The sequence below is a fragment of the Phocoena phocoena genome, chromosome 7 (genome assembly GCF_963924675.1).
Source record: "Phocoena phocoena chromosome 7, mPhoPho1.1, whole genome shotgun sequence".
Lineage (NCBI taxonomy): Eukaryota > Metazoa > Chordata > Mammalia > Artiodactyla > Phocoenidae > Phocoena > Phocoena phocoena.
In genome coordinates, this window is record NC_089225.1 from 33,004,118 (window position 1) to 33,027,465 (window position 23,348).

Genomic DNA, 23,348 nt, shown 5'->3' on the forward strand with positions numbered 1-23,348 from the left:
TTACATTGACAGAAAAATACTTTTTATAAGCAGTAAAATAAGAATGTTCCAGTGACTACCTGTCCTGATACCTAGTCTTGTTGAAACTTTCTTTTGCAGGGCATTTTCATGTTTGGTTTACAGTCAGTGTAAGTGGGCAAGTTAATAAAAACTTTGAGCTTAGGGATACTGAAAAAAAGAAAGATCAAAAAAAGAAAAATGATTTGTTTTGGGGTACACTGAGACCCCAGTAATTTTTTCCTCATGTGTATGGTGCTCCTTATGATTCGTCTTGTATTTTGCCTTTATGACACCCATCAGAACTGCTGCTCTAACTTATACTCTCTACCTTGCCCAGATCTCCGTGTAAGGAATGCTTTATGATCAACTGCCATAGGACTGATGGATTAACCAGTGTTTGGCTTTATTCGAAGTTTATGCCCTGCACAGCTCTTGTATGTATTTTAGATGCTAGGAAGTTTTTAGCATGTGATGTGTGATTCTTGTTTGAATGTTTATTACAGGTACCTTGTGAATTCCAGAACAGAGACTGTGCCTCACAATTGTTGGTCCCATGAACTTGCACTATCCTTCATGGTGATGTTTCGAAAATACAATCAGGAAAAAAAAAAAAAGTTTATAACTTAAAAATGAGTCATATATCATGAAACTAAAAAGAATCTGTTCTTCCCCCTTTCCTCACTCCTAGGTAACAGCTACATTTAAGTAAAATACAGGTGGTAGGGGAAAAATCCTGGCCAGATGATAGTTTAGTGGAATAAACTGATTACTGTTTTAAAAAAATGCTTCACCACGGATATTTTCCAGTTTCTCTTTTTTACCTTTTTAAAATACTACTTTTTAGGAACATTTGGTATAATGTGCATAAAATTATTTACTGATTTATGGGCAAAATGATACAAGTAGCATCTTGATTGAACATCATTTACCTCAGATATTCAACCAGCAGTACATTTTTTATGCAGTCTCAACCCATATCCTATTTGTTACCTCTCAAAATATTGGTAAACAGTTATTTTAGCTTTACTCTGTATTTCTTGTCAGTGTTTTGGGCACAGGTTGTTGTACTACTGTCAAATTGTACTTGCTATTTTTTCTGCAAGTATTTAACAAAAAGTTAAAAAAGAAAAAAAAAAGTCCCAAAAAACCCCACCTTGGGTAAGTGATTGTTAAATATTGTACAAATAAAATGTATGCTATCCCCATTCCATTCCCAAGTTAAATAAAAAAATAAATATGGTATGATTTGCATATGAAGTTTTTCTTTAGTTATACGTTCTTAAAGAGGGGAACAGTAGCTTTATAATTTACAGTGAGGCTTACACCTGGAGATTTGCAAGAATGGGGATAGGTGAAAGGGAGGTTTGTCAGTTGTGGCATTTCCCTCCTTTGTTGTGTAAGCAGATTGTATTCCCACTAAACTACATATGTTGGTCCTGCCAATTTTAAGAGAGGCTAAATGGCCTTAGTTACCTTGTCTTTTCATACGGAGATTTTAAAAAAGTGGCTTAGGTAATAGACATCAAAGACATAAACTACTCTTCCCAACTATAACTAGTTTACCAGTTGAACAGAAGAATTCTGGTATTTTCACTTAGGGTAATCGGTGAGAGAGATCACCAAGGAAGCTAGCATTCATTTACATTTTTAGTGTTGCAAATTCTTTCGTTTATCCTGTGACTTTCGAAGAAAGTGGGGGTGGAAGAGCCCTACCTTGTCACACTGAGCGTCACAGTTCACACCCATGGATTCTCAATTTTGGGGGGGTAAAGGTGAAGGAAAGGGCAACACTTAGGTTATGGTGGTTTGAAAGAAACTGCGTTGTCTTCTAAAACCAAATGAAAATGCAAACCATGGTGGAATCTGCAAGGAATCTCTACAGAAAGACCGAAACTGTTTCCACAGCGCTGTTCTGCAAAACAGATTCTTCAGACAGTTAATAGTATATAATCAACACATATAGCATTATGATGTGGTAAGTTTGGACCAAGAGCTCTTAACTCCTCAGAGTCATTCACATGCATGTCCACAAAATTGTAAAGACTTTTTTTCTTAATAAGATCCTGTTTTTGGTAGGGCACCTGGAGGGAATCACATGAGTGAAAACTGCACTGATGGCGCAAACATTCCTCCTCACCTGGTTTTCAGTCTTTTGATTGTGCTGTTAACAGGCTACATTCCTCCTCTAGTAAATGAAAATATCTTTAAGCCATATTTGTTTACATTATTCTCAAAAGCTTTTTACTAGGGCTTTTTCAGATTTGGTTTTTATTTTATTAATGATGGTTTAAGCAATTTAAGAGATGAAGTTAGTTTAAAAAATTTTAAGTATATTTAGCTTCTCTGTATTAGGGAATGTGGAAAGGGGTACATCAACATTCCTCTGAAAAAAATGCCCTTGAAATGTAGGCACGTGCTTCATTTGTATGACTTCTGCTAACCTACTTTTTCTAGTGTGTTTCATAGCTCTTTCACTGATATTGATGGATTTTCTGTAAGGCAGGTGAGGGCTCTCAAACTTTTAGTGGCATCTTAAGCTGATAAAAATCTGCAATCTTCAAGCCAGTTCTTTGGGTGCTTTTATGGTCAGTGCCTTTAAGCAGCGGGTACTTCTCTAAACAGTTGAGAAGAATTTTTAAAGGGACAATCTTAGCTCAAGTGCAAAATCCTTGCTTCTGGTAATAGTGATGCCACCATGGGAAGTATCTCCTAAAAATCTGTAGACTATTGCATAGAACCAGGGTGCAAGCCTTAGTTTTCATAATACACTGCTGAAAAGTAAATGACAGTGATCTGAAAACTTAGAATGCCGGTATACAAAGAACAGGTTGCAACTACTAAAGAGCTATTTTTATGCACAGAAATCTCATATTCCATTCTAAATGCAATACTTCTTAAAAACCACATAAATAGTTGTTTAGAGTATACTTTTAAAAATACATGGTAAGGAACGCATTACTGAGTTTTGGTGTCAACGAAATGAGTTGAATTCCAGGGTCTGTCAATCCTCTGGACAGGGCCACTACTGTGTTAGTTTTCTCACCTGTAAACAACAGTAACTAAATATCGTAAGGTCTTTGACAGTTAAAAGGATTACAAACTGCACAAGGATAGGGAGTCTGTCTTTAGTAAACCTTCCATGAAAATAATAGACAATCAAATATTTTTAAATAAATGAAGTCACTAACACGTAACAAATGCTTACTAAATTTCATTTTAAATATATACCAGCATTAGTTCATGGATTCCTGATGCTTTGCCATCCCCACGTTCCTCCCTCCTAGGGCTCCACATTTTGATACAAGCAGGTTTAGTTAGCACCGTCATACACTTTCCATTATCTGTAGGGGTGGGTTCACAGGATCCCCTAAACTGCCTGTGTCAGAAAGACAAATGCTAGTCCCTAGAACAGGCCCCAGAATCTGCATTTTAAAACATGCTACAAAAGATTCTTCTGTAGATGGTATGAGTACCATATTATAAGAAGCCTGGAAGAAAATGTTCAAACCTTTTGCTTGTTTCTTCCATGTAAACCATCTTCTAGCCAAACTGATCAGTCTCCTGAACTAGAAGACCTGGGTCTGGGACAGAATCCCAAATTTCCATGAATACAGAAAAACTGCAGCACCTCCCAAAGGACCAAAAGATTACTCATTACACCTCAACTCTTACCATTGTTTCTTTACTGCTTTGTTTAAGGTTTGTAAAAACATCTGGCTGCTGGGTTGAAATGAACTCTTCAAATGTACCACATAAATACTTCACAAGTGTTAAATAAGCATATGATTCAACCCCTAAAATAGTCATATTTATTTTTTTGAACAACTACCTACAACATAATCTAAATTACTGGAATTATAAATCATGTAACTGCTCATGTGCCGTGATTCAAAGGCAAGGCACAGCCACGATGCTACATGTGTAACAGTCTCCCATAAATACAAAAATACATTTTTATAAATATAAGAAAATGTAATAACATATCTTGTTGAAGGACAACATTCTTTAGAGAAGTATGCCTGAAACTCCACAACTGAAGCCATGGTTATATTCATAACCAGCTTAGGGAGGATGTTGCCCACTGCCTAACATCTGTAGGACAGTTAGGGTATTTTTGCAAAGCATTCATAATTTGCGTATTATCCAAAAGTAGTTTCATCAGCTGGTACTCCCTCTGTGCATTTACTGATGTTCTTTCCATGGGCCTTATTAATTCTAATTGTTGTAAATGTTCAAAGGCCTGAAAGATGAAAGAAATAGTTTAGGTTGAATAGGGTAAGTAAAGTAAACAACATTAACTCAGAGAACAGTCAGGATTTTGGTCAGTTGTGGAATAGAGTACCAGGAAACAAAACTTAATAGATACCAGTAAAGTTCAGAAACAACTCTCATCAACCTCATAAAAACTTCACACATCACACGAGGCAGTGTCTATATACAGTTATCCGTCCCTGCATCACTGAATATAAACAGGGCAAACTTAATTCAGTTTGTACAACGTGGTTTTTGTTCCTAACCTCATTCTATGTCATATCTCCTCCTAGTACTTAAGTTAACAGTTTCTAGTTCTCTATAAAAACCTAAGATCTGATAAGACCAGTACGTTTTGACTAATTGCCTAGGTTACTCAAATTCGCCTTTACATTTTGTTTCTACCTTTGTAAGACTTTGCTGTGTAAAAATTTAATACAGCTGTAAAAAGAGAGGGAGCCAGGAAAGACCTGTAGGAGTACACCTGTTCACCTAACCCTATAAATAAATGATTCAGCAGAGTGGTACAGGTATGGAGGGAAAGACAGGCTCCTGTTTCCCTAAGAAGTCTGACAGAGACCACTACAACCCGTCAGAAAGTCCCTTTCTTTCATCTTCCCCACCTTAACAGGGCTCTTTACTGTCTGCTTCCTCTCACCTCTAACATTCATGTATTATGTCTTTTCTAACCATGTTTGTTGTTTTAGGTATTTTATTAATGTATTAAAAAAAAAACTACTAACCATTAAATACTGAGACACTGAAATAGATTATGAGCTTTCTATTCTTAAGCCTCATTGTGAAAAATACTGTTGGGATATATTCTTTATGTACTATAAAAATTCTTCTGATGAAAAGAGAAACAGTTCAGACACCATTAATTTCTGAAAATGAGAAAATACTAGAGGCTGCAGGTACTGGCTGAATAAAACTGAGGAGATTTAAAGTATTTCTAGGTAGCAAAATACTTTCTTATTTAATTAAAAGGTAGAAATGAGCAGCTTCAAATTACTCATAAAAATTTAAGTGCTCAGCTAAACCTTTCCACTTATACAACTCCCACAAGCTATGACTATCAGACAAATATGGACATTAGGAAGGGAGGAAAAAACCAACCTCCAGTATTCTAAATACTTTTCCTATTGTTTTGAAGAAATGGCAATGCCCTGATCTCACATTTTTTGGTTGCTGTAAGAAATAAAATTGACTACTAATCCCTTATAAAGGATGCTAAAGAAGTTATGGGTCCACTGCTTAAAAAAAATCAAAAAAGGTGTTTCTTCCCATAAAGTCCTCTAGAGCTGTGCTGTCCAATAGGTAACCACTAGCTACACGGGGCTCTTGAGCATTTGAAATGTGGGACAATATTTTTAATTTTATTTAATTTTTATTAAGTTTAATTAAAAAACTAACACTTAGAAAATTTGTATGTTTGAAACAATTTCATAATGTAAATCTACTTCAGCTAAATAAGGAATCTAAAAAAAAAATTGAAGGAATCTAAAGAGCAATTATTTCCAATGAATAGTCAGTGAATTAAGATGTGCTTTAAATGTAAACACATAGAATTTCAAAGATTTAACACAAAAGAAAATTTAAAACTTCATTAATAATTTTCTATATTGACTATAGATCAAAAGATTTTGGTACAGTAAATAAAATTTACTGTCCAAGTTAATTTCACCTTTTTTTTTTTTTACTTTTTTGTTGCTACTAGAAAATCTAAAATTACATTATGTGGCTCATATTTCTGGTGGACAATGGTATGCTAGAATAAAGTTCCTCAAGTTTTAAAACTCATGCCTCACCCCTAACAAAACTTTCTCTGTATAGCCTCACCAGCCAATGAGATTCTTTTTTGTTTTCTTAATGACCCATTCGGTCTCTTTACTGCTGAGATTATAAAGCCAACCTTAGAGGTATAAAGGGATAGGGTTATGACTGTAACGAGTAGATCCTTTGCACGATGCCAGTTCTAGGAAGAGACAGTAGAGGGCAGTATACCCCCAAAACTGTAAAAAGAACTGGCTGCATTCTTCAGAATGATTCAAACATTTCATTTTTAGATTGATTTTTTGGGTCTGTTTTGAATAAAATTCCTATGATAATACCTAATGTTTCAAAATTAATGAAAGTGCAACTATGATATATACAATCAAATCAGATGTAAAAATAAGCCTTTAAAAATTAAAAATCTTACCTTCATGACAACAGGTTTCTCAAAATTATAAACAGAATGGGCCTTCCTTTGAACAAACTTCTGAAACTCTGGACAGAAAGCAATGACAGCATTAGTAGCTTCAAATAAGCAGTGGGGGTAGTAGTGTTAGAAAATACCAATGTCTCATCTCACCATTATAAACCATTTGAAAATTAAAGGGCTCCTCTTCATATATGTCATTTAAATGTTTCATTGCTATGATAAGACAGATTTCCAAGACTGACAGACCTATAATAAAAGGGGAACAAACTATGAGGTATAGTTTATTTACTGATACATAAGACTGAAATAACTTTCCTTCAAATAGAAGGATAAAGTGAAAGATTATGGTTTTGAGGGGTGGAGGGAGGTCAAGACACTCCTCTAGGTTCAAATGTGTTTCAGTCACTATTATCTGAATAATCTTAAGAAAGTTACTCAACCTCCCTGAGCTCAGTTTTCATATATGTAAAAGAGGATCTTTCTAAACTTCCAGAGATGGTACAAGGATTCGAGACAATACTATCTAACACTTAACCACATAAACCAGAGCTGCAATTATGATGTAACTTTAAAATTACACAGGGCCCTCGATTATTCAGAATCTCTAATCCCCTGGAAATTATATCTAATTTTTTTATTTCCTGGAGAGGAGAAGGTTCATTAGATTCTCAAAAGGGATAGTGAACCCCAAATGGCTAAAAGCCAGTGCTCTTCATTAGCACTTGGTGCAATGAGAACGCCTGCAGTACAGTCTCAGCTGGATTTACAATGTAGCAAGTGAGGCAGTGCCTCGAGTTCCTTTCACTTTAAATGGGAGGAACAATACCTTTTAAAGGGCTGAGTTAAAGGACGTATGGATATAAAAGTATTCTGTATATAAAATATTATACCCAATGTTAATTATAATTTTGAAAATCATACCATTATATAAACTCACACATTTAAAAAACTACTAATTAAGCAGGTTTCTCACCATGTACAATATTTGCTTTAGAGTCCATGCTACACAGCTGGTTTGCCTCCATCAGATCTGCTGCAGTCATAAATGGGTGTGATGGTGTTACACGATTTAAAGCAAGCATCTAAGGAAATGCAGATCAGAAAAACAACTGCATATTTACTTAGGCACTTTGGAGGTATTACTGAACAAAACTTCTTAATTCAGAGAGTTATGAAAGAGTAAACAGTAATGCCTGGGAAAGGTATTCTCATATTTAGCTCTATTAAAATACAGTATTTCAGTTCATATGTCATGTAACTGTATAAATGTAAAGCATTAAAAATTTCTTGCTGCTCTCTCTACCCCTTTCCATTTGCATATCTTGTTTGTTTACAACTCGTCAAAAGAAAAATACTTTAGAAGGAGTAGGGTGAGGAGAAGAGACCAAAAATAAGTAAGACTACTATTTAAAGCCCCAGACTAAACCAAACCAAAAAGGCAGAAGTGTGACTTGTAAAAACTTTCTTACCATCCAATCGACCAATCCAGGTTATTAGTCTTAAGTGATAGAGGTAAGCTACTTTATATTCAATTGTATTAAAAAAAAAAAAATTATACCAAGAAACAACTCTCCTTGAAAGCAAGGACAAGTTGCCTCCATGTAGCAAGTTCTCTGTCCAACAACTAACAAAAACTTCTGCATTTATTTATTTGTAACTTCCCTAACATCTAAATTATAATTTTTTTAAAATTTATTTTTCATTGAAATATAATTGACTCAGCATTTAAATTTAGTCATATAAGTAGGGTGAGCAGGTAAAAATGCATGACATCTCATTAAATTTGAATTCCAGGTAAACAATGAGTAATTTCTTAGTGTAAGTCTATACCATGTAATATTTGGGACATTAACACTAGAAACTCCCTTTTTAAAAAAAAAAATTATTTTATTGAACCATAGTTGATTTACAATGTTGTGTTAATTTCTACTGTATAGCAAAGTGATTCAGTTATACATATATATACACTCTTTTTCACTATGGTTTATCACAGGATATTGAATATAGTTCCCTGTGCTATACAGTGGGAACTTGTTGTTTATCCATTCTACCTATATTTTGCATCTGCTAATCCCATACTGCCAATCCATCCCTCCACCACCCCACTCTCACCCTTGGCAGCCACAAGTCTATTCTCTATGTCTGTGAGTCTGTCTCTGCTTCGTAGGTAAGTTCATTTGTGTCATATTTTAGATTCCACATATAATTGATGGTATATGGTATTTGTCTTTCTCTTTCTGACTTACTTCAGTTAGTATGATGATCTCTAGGTCCATCCATGTTGTTGCAAATGGCATTATTTCATTTTTTTTTTAATGGCTGAGTAGTATTCCACTGTATATATGTGTACCACATCTTCATTATCCATTCATCTATCGATAGACATTTAGGTTGTTTCCATGTCTTGGCTATTGTGAATAGTGCTGCTATGAACATATGGTTGCATGTATCTTTTTGAATTATAGGTTTGTGCAAATATATGCCCAGGCGTGGGATTACTGGATCACATGGCAAATCTATTTTTAGTTTTTTGAAGAACCTCCATACTGTTTTCCATAGCAGCTGCACGAATTCACATTCCCACCAACATAGTTGCTGCACAAATTTACATTCCACACTCTCTCCAGCATTTATTATTTGTAGACCTTTTAATGATGGCCATTCTGACCAGTGTGAGGCAGTACCTCATTGTAGTTTTGATTTGCATTTCTCTAATAATTAGCAATGTTGAACATCTTTTCATGTGCCCGTTACCATCTGTACGCCTTCTTTGGAGAAGTATCTATTTAGGTCTACTGCCTATTTTTCGATTGGGTTTTTTAATTGTTGTTATTATTAAGTTGTATGATCTGTTCGTATATTTTGGAAATTAAGCCCTTGTCTGTCACATCATTTGCAAATATTTTCTCCTAGTCCTTAGGTTGTCTTTTTGCTTTGTTTATGGTTTCCTTTGCTGTACAAAAGCCTGTAAGTTTGATTAGGTCCCATTTGTTTATTTTTCCTTTTATTTCTATTGCCTTGAACTCTCTCCCTTTTTTAACCAGGGCCCAGGGTCTTTAACTGAACAAAAAAGTTTGGTAATCCTTGTCCTTCATTCTCCATACTGGGAAGGATCCAGGTACCCAGTAGCTCCTTCCCTTTCTCTTACCTTTTCTTTTTCCTTTTATTATGAAATATTTTTGACATATAAAAAGGCAAGAGAATAATATAATGAATATCCATGACCACTTTCTCAGCTTACAAAATATAAACTTACAGAGTTGAAGCTCCTGTCTCTTGCCCTGGTTGGACTCTCTACTCTTCTCCATGCAAAAAAATCATGCAAGTCTTCATCCTTCTACTACATATCTTTGTATTCCTAGACAATATAAAGTAATTTTCAACTTTTATATAAATACCATATTGTACTTAATGCTACTCTTTCTTCACTAAACATCTGTCATGAGAATTCATCTATGTCCAGATGTCAATTGTGGTTTATTCTTTTTTTTTGTTATATTCCTTTGTATATATGCACAATTTAATTATTCTTTCCCTTATTGATGGGTAATTGTCATTTTGGGGGAGGGACTATAAACAAGGCTGCAATAAACAATCTTGTACATGTCTTCTTGTGTATTTGAGTCTCTCTAGATACCTAATTTTCCATATTGCTCTCCAAAGTATCTATACATATTTACACTACTAGCAGCAATAAACGTAACAGTCACCATAGCATCAGACATAAACTTTTGTTGTTGTTATTGTTGCGGTACGCGGACCTCTCACTGTTGTGGCCTCTCCCGTTGCAGAGCACAGGCTCCAGACGCGCAGGCTCAACGGCAATGGCTCATGGGCCCAGCCGCTCTGTGGTAGGTGGGATCCTCCCGGACCGGGGCACGAACCTGTGTCCCCTGCATCGGCGGGCGGACTCTCAACCACTGCACCACCAGGGAAGCCCCAGACAAACTTTTGACACCCACCAGACTGGGAGAAAAAAGGGTTTAACTGTAAAGTTTAAATTGTACCATTTCCCTAATTACTGGAGAGGTTAAATATCTTTGCAATTTATAAGTCATGTGGGATTCTACAATGGTGGATTGCTTGCATTCATATTCTTAGTTCTTTCCTTTATTTTTCATTATTATTATTTTTTTTATGGTCGGGATGCAAAAACTTGAGCTCTGTGCACTGGTGCTGAATTGTATCTGAGAGACAGAGTTTTGGATAAAGTAGAAAAGAATAGCTTTATTGCTTTGCCAGGCAAAGGGGGAGACAGCAGACTCCTGCCCTTGAAAACTGTGGGTCCCAACCTGGGAGGATTTAGTGAGTAGTTTTATAACAATGGTTCAAGGCCAGGGTTGGTGATAAGGATCAGGGTGTATGCAGGGCCTGCGCTCCTTTAAACTGGCCTTAGGTGGTCTTTTTAATTTAATTTTTAAATTTTATATTATTTTTTTATATTGCAGGTTCTTATTAGTCATCAATTTTATACACATCAGCGTATACATGGTAATCCCAATCACCCAATTCAGCACACCACCATCCTCACCCCACCGCGGTTTTCCCCCCTTGGTGTCCATACCTTTGTTCTCTACATCTGTGTCTCAACTTCTGCCCTACAAACCGGTTCATCTGTACCATTTTTCTAGGTTCCACATATATGCATTAATATACGATATTTGTTTTTCTTTTTCTGACTCACTTCACTCTGTATGACAGTCTCTAGATCCATCCACACCTCAACAAATGACCCAATTTCGTTCCTTTTTATGGCTGAGTAATATTCCATTGCATATATATACCACATCCTCTTTAACCATTCATCTGTTGAGGGGCATTTAGGTTGCTTCCATGACCTGGCTATTGTAAATAGTGCTGCAGTGAACATTGGGGTGCATGTGTCTTTTTGAATTATGGTTTTCTCTGGGTATATGCCCAGTAGTGGGATTGCTGGATCATATGGTAGTTCTAGTTTTAGTTTTTAAGGAACCTCCACACTGTTCTCCATAGTGGCTGTATCAATTTACATTCCCACCAACAGTGCAAGAGGGTTGCCTTTTCTCCACACCCTCTCCAGCATCTGTTGTTTGTAGATTTTCTGAGGATGCCTATTCTAACTGGTGTGAGGTGATACCTCATTGTAGTTTTGATTTGCATTTCTCTAATAATTAGTGAGGTTGAGCAAATTTTCATGTGCTTCTTGGCCATCTGTATGTCTTCTTTGGAGAAATGTCTATTTAGGTCTTTTGCCCATTTTTGGATTGGGTTGTTTTTTTTTTTTTTTACTATTGAGCTGTTTATACATTTTGGAGATTAATCCTTTGTCTGCTGATTCATTTGCAAATATTTTCTCCCATTCAGAGAGTTGTCTTTTCATCTTGTTTATGGTTTCCTTTGCTGTGCAAAAGCTTCATTAGGTCCCATTTCTTTATTTTTATTTCCATTACTATAGGAGATGGATCAAAAAAGATCTTGCTGTGATTTCTGTCAGAGTGTTCTTCCTATGTTTTCCTCTAAGAATTTTATAGTGTCTGGTCTTACATTTAGGTCTCTAATCCATTTTGAGTTTATTTTTGTGTATGGTGTTAGGGAGTGCTCTAATTTCATTCTTTTACATGTAGCTGTCCAGTTTTCCCAGCACCACTTATGAAGAGACTCTCTTTCTTCCATTGTATATCTTTGACTCCTTTGTCATAGATTAGTTGACTGTAGGTGCGTGGGTTTATCTCTGGGCTTTCTATCTTGTTCCATTGATTTATGTTTCTGTTTTTGTGCCAGTACCATATTGTCTTGATTACTGTAGCTTTGTAGTACAGTCTGCACTCAGGGAGTCTGATTCCTCCAGCTCTGTTTTGTGCCCTCAAGACTGCTTTAGCTATTCAGGGTCTGTTGTGTCTCCATACAAATTTTAAGATTTTTTTGTTCTAGTTCCGTAAAAAATGCCATTGGTAATTTGATAGGGGTTGCATTGAATCTGTAGATTGCTTTGGGCAGTATAGTCATTTTCACAATATTGATTCTTCCGTCCAAGAACATGGTATATCTTTCCATCTGTTGGTATCATCTTTAATTTCTTTCATCAGTGTCTTATAGTTTTCTGCATACAGGTCTTTTGTCTCCCCAGGTAGGTTTATTCCTAGGTATTTTATACTTTCTGTTACAATGGTAAATGGGAGTGTTTCCTAAGCTTCTCTTTCAGATTTTTCATCATTAGTGTATAGGAATTCAAGAGATTTCTGTGCATTAATTTTGTATCTTGCAACTTTACCAAATTCATTGATTAGCTCTAGTAGTTTTCTGGTGGCATCTTTAGGATTCTCTATGTATGGTATCATGTCATCTGCAGTGACACTTTTACTTCTTCTTTTCCAATTTGGATTCCTTTTATTTCTTTTTCTTCTGATTGCTGTGGCTAAAGCTTCCAAAACTATGTTGACTAATAGTGGTGAGAGTGGACATCCTTGCCTTGTTCCTGATCTTAGAGGAAATGCTTTCAGTTTTTCACCATTGAGAATGATGTTTGCTGTGGGTTTGTCATATATGGCATTTATTATGTTGAGGTAGGTTCCCTCTATGCCCACTTTCTGAAGAGTTTTTATCATAAATGGGTGTTGAATTCTGTCAAAAGCTTTTTCTGCATCTATTGAGATGATCGTATGGTTTTTATTCATCAAATTGTTAATATGGTGTATCACATTGATTGATTTGTGTATATTGAAGAATCCTTGCATCCTTGGGATAAATCCCACTTGATCATCGTGTATGATCCTTTTAATGTGTTGTTGGATTCTGTTTGCTAGTACTTTGTTGAGGATTTTTGCATCTATATTCATCAGTGATATTGGTCTGTAATTTTCTTCTTTTGTAGTATCTTTGTCTGGTTTTGGTATCAGGGTGACGGTGGCCTCACAGAATGAGTTTGGGAGCGTTTCTTCCTCCACTACTTTTTGGAAGAGTTTGAGAAGGATGGGTGTTAGCTCTTCTGTAAATGTTTCATAGAATTCACCTCTGAAGCCATCTGGTCCTGGACTTTTGCTTGTTAGAAGATTTTTAATCACTGTTTCAATTTCATTACTTGTGATTGGTCTGTTCATATATTCTACTTCTTCCTGGTTCAGTCTTGGAAGGTTATACCTTTCTAAGAATTTGTCCATTTCTTCCAGGTTGTCCATTTTATTGGCATAGAGTTGCCTGTAGTAGTCTCTAAGGATGCTTTGTATTTCTGCGGTTTCTGTTGTAACTTCTCCTTTTTCATTTCTAATTTTATTGAGTCTTCTCCCTCTTTTTCTTGATGAGTCTGGCTAACGGTTTATCAATTTTGTTTATCTTCTCAAAGAACCATCTTTTAGTTTTATTGATCTTTGCTATTTTTTCTTTGTTTCTATTTCATTGATTTCTGCTCTGATCTTTATGATTTCTTTCCTTCTGTTAACTTTGGATTTTTTTTTTGTTCTTCTTTATGTAGTTCCTTTAGGTGTAAGGTTAGATTGTTTATTTGAGACATTTCTTGTTTCTTGAGGTAGGCTTGTATAGCTATAAACTTCCCTCTTAGAACTGGTTTTGCTGCATCCCACAGGTTTTGGATCATCGTGTTTTCACTGTCACTCATCGCTAGGTATTGTTTAACTTCCTCTTTGATTTCTTCAGTGATCTCTTGGTTACTCAGTAACTCAGTGCTTAGCCTCCATGTGTTTGTGGTCTTTTATGTTTTTTTCTCTGTAATTGATTTCTAATTTCATAGCGCTGTGGTCAGAAAAGATTCTTGATATGATTTCAATTTTCTTAAAATTACTGAGGGTTGATTTGTGACCCATGATGTGGTCTATCCTGGAGAATATTCTGTGCGTATCTGAGAAGAAAGTGTAATCTGCTGTTTTGGGATGAAATGTCCTATAAATAAAATTAAATCTATCTGGTCTTTTGTGTCATTTAAAGCTTCTGTTTCCTTATTTATTTTTATTTTGGATGATCTGTCCCTTGGTGTAAGTGAGGTGTTAAAGTCCCCCACTATTATTGTTTTACGGTTGATTTCCTCTTTTATAGCTGTTAGCCTTATGTATTGATGTGCTCCTATGTTGGGTGCATATATATTTATAATTGTTATATCTTCTTTTGGATTGATCCATTGATCATTATGTAGTGTCCTTCCTTGTCTCTTGTAACATTCTTTATTTTAAAGTTTATTTGATATGAGTATTGCTACTCCAGCTTTCTTTTGATTTCCATTTGCATGGAATATCTTTTTCCATCCCCTCACTTTCAGTCTGTATGTGTCCCTAGGTCTGAAGTGGGTCTCTTGTAGACAGCATATAGATGGGTCTTGTTTTTGTATCCATTCAGCAAGCCTGTGTCTTTTGATTGGAGTATTTAATCCATTCATGTTTAAGGTAATTATCGATATGTATGTTCCTACGACCATTTTCTTAATTGTTTTGGGTTTGTGTTTGTAGGTCCTTTTCTTCTCTCGTGTTTCCCACTTAGAGAAGTTCCTTTAGCATTTGTTGTAGAGCTGGTTTGGTGGTGATGAATTCTCTCAGCTTTTGCTTGTTGTAAAGCTTTTGATTTCTCCATTGAATCTGAATGAGATCGTTGCTGATTAGAGTAATCTTGATTGTAGGTTCTTCCCTTTCATCAGTTTAAGTATATCATGCCACTCCCTTCTGGCTTGTAGAGTTTCTGCTGAGAAATTAGCTGTTAACCTTATGGAAGTTCCCTTGTATATTATTTGTCGTTTTTCCCTTGCTGCTTTCAATAATTTTTCTTTGTCTTTAATTTTTGCCCATTTGATTACTATGTGCCTTGGCATGTTTCTTCTTGGTTTTATCCTGTATGGGACTCTGCTTCCTGGACTTGGGTGGCTATTTCCTTTCCCATGTTAGGCAAGTTTTCAACTATAATAATCTCTTCAAGTATTTTCTCTGGTCCTTTCTCTCTCTCTTCCCCTTCTGGGACCCCTATAATGCAAATGTTGTTGCCTTTAATGTTGTCCCAGAGGTCTCTTAGGCTGTCTTCATTTCTTTTCATTCTTTTTTCTCTATTCTGTTCTGCAGCAGTGAATTCCACCATTCTGTCTTCCAGGTCACTTATCTGCTCTTCTGCCTCAGTTATTCTGCTACTGATTCCTTCTCGTGTAGTTTTCATTTCAGTTATTGTATTGTTCATCTCTGTTTGTTTGTTCTTTAATTCTTCTAGGTCTTTGTTAAACATTTCTTGCATCTTCTCGATCTTTGCCTCCATTCTTTTTCCGAGGTCCTGGATCATCTTCACTATCATTCTGAATTCGTTTTCTGGAAGGTTGCCTATCTCCACTTCATTTAGTTGTTTTTCTGGGGTTTTATCTTGTTCCTTCATCTGGTACATAGCCCTCTGCGTTTTCATCTTGCCTATCTTTCTGTGAATGTGGTTTTTGTTCCACAGGCTGCAGGATTGTAGTTCTTCTTGCTTCTGCTGTCTGCCCTCTGGTCAGTTCATTCCTTTATTGATTACTGTAGAAGCTCTTTATATATTATGGACAGTGTTGATGATTATACACATTCCATTTTTCCTCTCCTTATCAGTCTTCACTTCATGGTATTTTTCAGTGTCTAGACATTTAAAAATTCAATGTAATTAACTTTAACCATCTTTTTTGTTATGACTTGTGCTCTGTGTAACTTCTGTAAGAAATGTTTCCCTACCTCAAGAATACAAACGTATTCTCTTATATGTTTCTTGTAATTTAAAAAAAAGTTTTGTTTTTCTACATAAAGTTAGGTTTATCAACCTGAAATTTACTTTAGGCTATGCAATGATGGTGTTTTTTCTATGTGTATAACTGATCTATTTTTGTTGAAAAATTATCCAAACTGTATTTAATCTCAGTCAGGTCTTTCTCTTTTCTTTATAATTTCCACCAATTCTAAAAGTTTTCTTAAATTAGAAAACCCCAAACAAAAATTGAGTCATCTCCTTGAATTAAGAATATAGGAAACTGGCATGTTGACAATTCTGAGGCAGAGATATTTTCCCAGAATAATGAAGGTGTGTGTTTATGTATATACATGTGTGTGTGTATCCTGCATATACCGTAAGCTAGTAAATAAAGTTTAATTTTGGTCCATAAATAACTAAAATCTCTACTCTAAAAATTCTTAGTCCCTGTAATACTTCTGTGATAAAGACAGCTGTTGCTGTTGCTGAAAATGGCAGTGTGGTTTTGATAAATGGGAGGGGGATGTGCTAACGAGAGGGAACGTATATAGAGAGGAAAACACTCTTAAGTTTCCTAAGCAAGACCAGAAATGGAGAAGGAGAATCTGTAAAAAGTGGCAGAACCATATAGTAAAGCAGTTATGATAAGCTTGAAGCCAGACAGCCTTGGATTTGAGTCCTGGGTTTGCCATCTACTAGCTGTGTGACCTGGGGTAAGTTACTTAACCTCAAAGAGCATCAGTTTCCTCAAAGGTAAGGATAAAATACATCCAAAGATTAAAAAACAGGATTAAAATAACTAGACATAACGCTGGCAAAGTAACTAGGTCACCTGACTCATGTGCTCTTTAATAAATGATACCCATTATTTTTATAAATGGAAGTGATCAAGAAGAAACTCAGGAAACCAAAATTATTTTCTCTTTGAAAGGTATTTGCCATACCTTTTGTAATAATGAATAAATAATTTTCTAGAAATATTAGACTAGTATCAAATACTCTAAGAGAAGGAAAAACTTTACTTTTCAGAACAATTAAGTACCCCTTTCTTGATACTGTTTAAGCTTAAGATATGATTACTGGGTGAAAGACCATGACCAGGTAGGATTTGTCCAGGCATGTAAAGCTAGTTCAAGATTTGAAAATCAAGCAAGGTAATTCAACATATCAACAGGCTAAAGAAGAAAAGTCATAGATCATATTCATTGATACAGAATAAGCATTTAACAAAATCCAACACAATCATAATAAACTCTCAGCAAGTTAGGAATAGATGGGAATTACCTTAACTTGATAATAAACATGTATTAAAAACCTACAGCTTATATCATACTTAACAGTAAAAGACTAAATCCTTTCCCCCTAAGACTGGCAATTATCTACCCTCACCATTCTTATCCAACATAGTATAAGAAGTTCTAGTCATTGCAAACAAGACAAGAAAAAGAAAGAAAAGATATACAAATTAGAAAGGAAAAAAATAAAACTCTTTATTTGCAGATGATATGATTATCTACATAGAAAATCTCAAAGAATTTGTTTAAAAAAGTCCTAAAATAAATTAGTTCAGCAACATTGCAGAATACAACATCAACACAAAAATCAGTCACATTTCTGTACACTAATAATGGGCATGCTAGAACCAAAATTAAAAACAAAATATCATTTAAAATTGCTCCACAGGAAACTAAACACTTAGGTATACACTGTAAACATGTACAGCATCCGTGAGGTGAGAATTATAAAATGATGATGAAAGAAATCAAAGAAGAACTAAATAAAAGAAAAGACGTACCATATTCATGGATTGGAAGACCTAATGTAGTAGACATGTTTATTTTCCCAAAATTTATCTAGAGGTTTAACCAATTCCCATCAGAACATAATTACCTGGTGAAAGAAATGAGTGATAAAAATAAAACTAATACAAACCAGCAGCGTGTGTAATGACCGCAGGCTTTTGCTGACATTGAAATGCTTCTGCAGCACGTCTCGCACATTCCTATCTTCTGAGAGACTCTAGAGGAAAAAAATCAAAACAGAATTAAGGAACAATGCAGTTTAAAACCTAACTATAATCTTGTGCCTCACTGGCTGGTGTATCTCATGAACTCTATCTGGTATTTATCCATTATTAAACAGGTGCTGGTCTTACTTGTGAAAAACAAAAATCAAAATCAAATTTCCACTCTATTGTTTTTCTTCTTATCCCTTTACGTTAATTCCAAAGACACCAAGATAAAACATAACCCTTGCTACCACAAAATTTCCAGTCTAAAGAGGGAAACTATACAGTCATACTAATGGGATGATCAAAATGCACCACTAAATGAAACAGAGAATAAGGGTTATTTACTATACTAGTATACTTTGTATACTTACTATACAAAGAATGCTTAAACTGTATGAGTCAATATGCTACAAAGAGCAGTCCAGTTATAGGGAACATCATGAACAACGCAGGGAGATTGTGGCATATGGACAGAAGATGAGTAGTCATGTCATCCTGAGTTTCAGCTTTGGCTAAGTGATTGTACGGAAAGACAAAGGCAGGAAAACCTAACTGGAGGCAACTGCAATTGTCCATGTAAGAAACAAAATGAGTCTGGATTAACACAGTGGTGTGAAGACAAGAAAGAATTAAACACATTTATAGAAGATATGTCTGATGGAGAATCAACTGCTGGGGAGCAGCGATGAAGGGTTGGAGAGGGGTTAGAAAAAAATCAAAGATGAAACTATGGGGAACAGAATGTCCCAGGAGAAGTGAAGAGGGAGATGTGGTCAGGAAGTAAAACTTGTATTATAAATGTTTAAGAAGTAAATGGAGGGGCTTCCCTGGTGGCGCAGTGGTTGAGAGTCCGCCTGCCGATGCAGGGGACAAGGGTTCATGCCCCGGTCCGGGAAGATCCCACATGCCACGGAGCGGCTGGGCCCGTAAGCCATGGCTGCTGAGCCTGCGTGTCCAGAGCCTGTGCTCCGCAACGGGAGAGGCCACAACAGTGAGAGGCCCTCGTACCGCAAAAAAAAAAAAAAAAAGAAGTAAATGGAAAAAGAGGAGCAAAGTAAGAGACTGAGAAAGATGTTGAAGACTGGAATAGAATCCAAGAGAGAGCAATAAAACCAGGGGAAGAAAACAGGGACAACACTTCAAGAGGGAAGTGGTGATCAACAATGTAAACTGCATACTTTGTATAACTAAATTAAGATGTATTTTGAGAAGTTGATGGCTTTGGAAATTTAGAGCTCAATAGGGCCCTTTGAAAAAGAAATATCTAAATATATATTTAATATATCAACTTTATAAGTGACTTGGTAAGGTCAACAACTGCAGAAGCAAGGACTACGGTTAATTTCCCAAAGTTTTTTATTTGTATTACTTTGCTTTATTATTTTATGTTCATCTGGTATGCTTCCAAGGGTATTCAACCCTGTTTATGATACAAATATATATATAGCAACAGCAAGCCCTTTAAGAGAGAAAGAGAAGACTAAAAACAGTGACTGCAGTGAATTAGGATTAATGAAAGGTGAGGTTCAGTTGGCACCAAAGAAAAGATTAGATGAAAGGACAGTAAAATCAGAGTTGGCAGAGCCAAAAAAGGCTTGGATAAGACTGACATAATTTTTCAAAACTCATCTGCAAAGAATAACGATTCTTTATCCAAAAAAACCAAAAAGGCCCAGAAAACTAAGTATTTCTGTATTTCCTAGAGCTGAAACTGTATGTCTCTACTTCTTCCACTGTGAGAAGATCCAGATTCATGAATAAGTTCTAGTCGAATGGGATGAAGTTTTATGCTCTCAGTAAATATATTATCCTAGTTATAGTCCCCATTCCCTTGCTACTGTTTTTAGTCTTCTCTGCCCTATTCAGGGAAGCTGACACATTCCCTTGTCACTGATGAGCACAGGAGAAGCACTTGCAGAAACAAGTTCTTAATGTGCTCACTGCAGTGTGCTTGACCGGCAGGATTACACTAGTACCTGAGGGCTCATGCTGCTCCAGGGATAACTTAGTGGCAGCAGTATATATACTAAATCTCCTAGTCTTCCTGCCAAACATTCTTACCTTCTGTTAACAGGGAAGGTTAAGAAAGTTGGTAGATCTTTCTTGAACTTAGCTATAGCACTTTGTGGGAATTTCCTTTGAGGAGAATTAGCTATGGTCCTTTTATTTAATTAATTCATTTATTTAACATCTTTATTGGAGTATAATTGCTTTACAATGGTGTGTTTCCGCTGTATAACCAAGTGAATCAGCTATACATATACATATATCCCCACATCTCCTCCCTCTTGCGTCTCCCTCCCACCCTCCCTATCCCACCCCTCTAGGTGGTCACAAAGCACCCAGTTGATCTCCCTGTGCTATGCGGCTGCTTCCCACTAGCTATCTATTTTACATTTGGTAGTGTATATATATCCATGCCACTCTCTCACTTCCTCCCAGCTTACCCTTCCCCCCTCCGTGTCCTCAAGTCCATTCTCTATGTCTGAGTCTTTATTCCTGTCCTGCCCCTAGGTTCTTCAGAACCTTTTTAATTTTTTTAGATTCCATATATATGGGTTAGCATATGGTATTTGTTTTTCTCTTTCTGACTTACTTCAATCTATATGACAGTCTCTAGGTCCATCCACCTCACTACAAATAACTCAATTTCGTTTCTTTTTATGGCTGAGTAATATTCCATTGTATATATGTACCACAACTTCTTTATCCATTCATCTGTCGATGGACACTTAGGTTGCTTCCATGTCCTGGCTATTGTAAATAGAGCTGCAATGAACACTGATACATGACTCTTTTTGAATTATGGTCTTCTCAGGGTATATGCCTTGAGAGTGGGATTGCTGGGTCATATGTTAGTTCTATTTTTAGTTTTTTGAGGAACCTCCATACTGTTCTCCATAGTGGCTGTATCAATTTACATTCCCACCAACAGTGCAAGAGGGTTCCCTTTTCTCCACACCCTCTCCAGCATTTACTGTTTGTAGATTTTTTGATGATGGTCATTCTGAGCTATGGTCCTTTTAAATGCTCTTTTATACAGATTTTTCTTATACTGCCATGCTGAGATGGTATTTACCCTGCTTACATATTTGGGATAGGGCTAAAACAAACATTCAAGTTAGGCAGGATGTCCAGGTTCAAGTCTATCCTGAAGATATTTATTGGATGAGATTCCCTAGGTGACCTGTCATCTATACCACTGCTTTTGTTTAAGCTTGGAATTAGAAAAACTTGCTGGATAGTCAGCACTGAGTGAAAGGATAGCTCCTTCAGTGCACACCCCCCCTTTTCAGACAGGGCCTCTGGCCATGGTGCTGACATATTTTTTTCAAGTGAAGCTCATTTATGAGCATACCCTAAAGGGAGGTGGCAAATGATGATTAGGATAGGGCAAGAAAATATTAGAACTAAGAGACACAAACTCCAGTGGTATTAGTTCTACCTTATGAAAGAACTGTAAGATTATCAAAAAGATGACAGGAGAGTGTTCACATTCATTCCTATCATCCTGCCTCTAAATTCAGTGATCAGCAAAGAAGGACCAAAAACCTAGGGTTAGCCACTCTACATCACATGCTTACCATCTTCTGAGTCATCCAGAGTTATGCTTCACAGTAACTGTCACCATCTACTTCCTTTATATACCCATTTTAGGATCTCAGAATACAACATAGCTGGGAGGGACAGAAAGATGGATGACAGTACAGTATAATCTGGGCTTACGTAGTCGTCTTAGGAAAAGAAAGTGAGCAGGGATAAGAATAATAAAAGCCCTGGGAAAGCACAGACATTTAAATACTAAGACTGCATTTGATCACTAAAGCAATCAGAAAAACACACTGTTGCAACAAGACAATCAGTTCAGGAGTTGTAAAAGGTGAAAGTCTGTGACGCACTCAAAAGTGGATTCAGAGGCCAAAGATTCAGAGCTCTGACCCACTCCAGATCCAGGTAAAGGAAAAGACAATGTGAGAGCACCAACTATAAAGTGTTCTGATAGCATGGACTCTTATAATTAGACATAGTATCAAGAAAAACTTGCATGAGCTAGTAAATATCTGAGTCCCAGGAAAAGTTAATTTGGGGAGGAAGGTGGAAGGAAGGACCCACACCTAATTATATCATGACACAGTATCATGATTTAAGGATAAAGTCAATCATTTTGATATACAATTCTGTACAGTTATATTATGAAAAAAGTATGAGATTAACGATTACAACAAAGTAAAAAAGGTAAACCAAAGAATAATATTTAAGGTTTGAATCCTTTATGTAAAAACAAATTTGACATGTATCAATATATAAGGTCTGAAATGCTATGAACCAAATAATTACTTTGTAGTGAAAGGAGGGAAGATGGGCATGGACATAAGGGAAAATTCTACCTTTTACCATGTATTCTTAAGCACTGATTAAATTTTGTTCGTAACTTTTAATTTTAAAAAACTGTGTCAAAATTAATAATGCTCACATAAGCTGACTCTATTTTAAAATCAAAATGAGAATCAAGTTTCAGTTACACAAGTTAGGTTCTGCATAAGTAATGGATAGCAACGTGATTATAGTTAACGATACAGTACTATATACTTGAAATTTGCTTAGAAGATAGAACTTAACTGTTTTACCACAAAATTTTAAAAAAGGAGAAAAGAAAGAAATCTATATGAGGTGATGGATATGTTAAATATTATAGCTTGATTGTGGTATTTCACAATGTATACCAAAACATCAAGTTGTATACCTTAAATATAAGCAATTTCTAATTCGTCAATTATACCTCAACAAAGATGGGAAAAAACCAAGAATCGTTAAAGAGCAAAATAAATGCAAACTTTCACTTTTAATTTGGTATTGATATTTAAGATTTTACAGTAAAAAAATATAATCTATCATTATTGCTATAACATAAAACAATCTTTTAGAGCCAAAGAATATAGACTGTTTAATTCTAAGCAGATCTAATCATCCTCACTCATTAGTATTTAATATTATAGACCAGTTTTTCCTAATTCTTTCATAACCAAGGACTCTATATTATTTTCCACTTTCACAAGGTCCATATTTTTGACATGTAAGATTTATTCAGTAATATTTTGTTTCAAACACATTATTAAACACACATTCACACACATACACTCTCTCCCTTTTCCCTGCCAACTAAAACTTGTCAGTATAAGATAAACTGATGCTAGTATGCTTAGCTGATAA

General features: G+C 35.8%; 1 protein-coding gene across 1 annotated transcript in view; it reads right to left on the reverse strand.

Annotated features, from left to right (window-relative positions):
• Window positions 1-3,664: 3,664 nt before the first annotated feature.
• The window catches only part of ORC4 (origin recognition complex subunit 4), a 40,844-nt gene continuing 21,160 nt past the window's right edge, over window positions 3,665-23,348 (reverse strand). The window contains exons 9-13 of the mRNA XM_065880522.1: window positions 18,059-18,145; window positions 7,428-7,536; window positions 6,605-6,700; window positions 6,452-6,519; window positions 3,665-4,240 (exon numbers count right to left, since the gene is read on the reverse strand). Coding sequence (XP_065736594.1) covers window positions 4,052-4,240; window positions 6,452-6,519; window positions 6,605-6,700; window positions 7,428-7,536; window positions 18,059-18,145 — 549 coding nt within the window. The 3' untranslated portion in view covers window positions 3,665-4,051. The remainder of the gene's footprint in view (window positions 4,241-6,451; window positions 6,520-6,604; window positions 6,701-7,427; window positions 7,537-18,058; window positions 18,146-23,348) is intronic.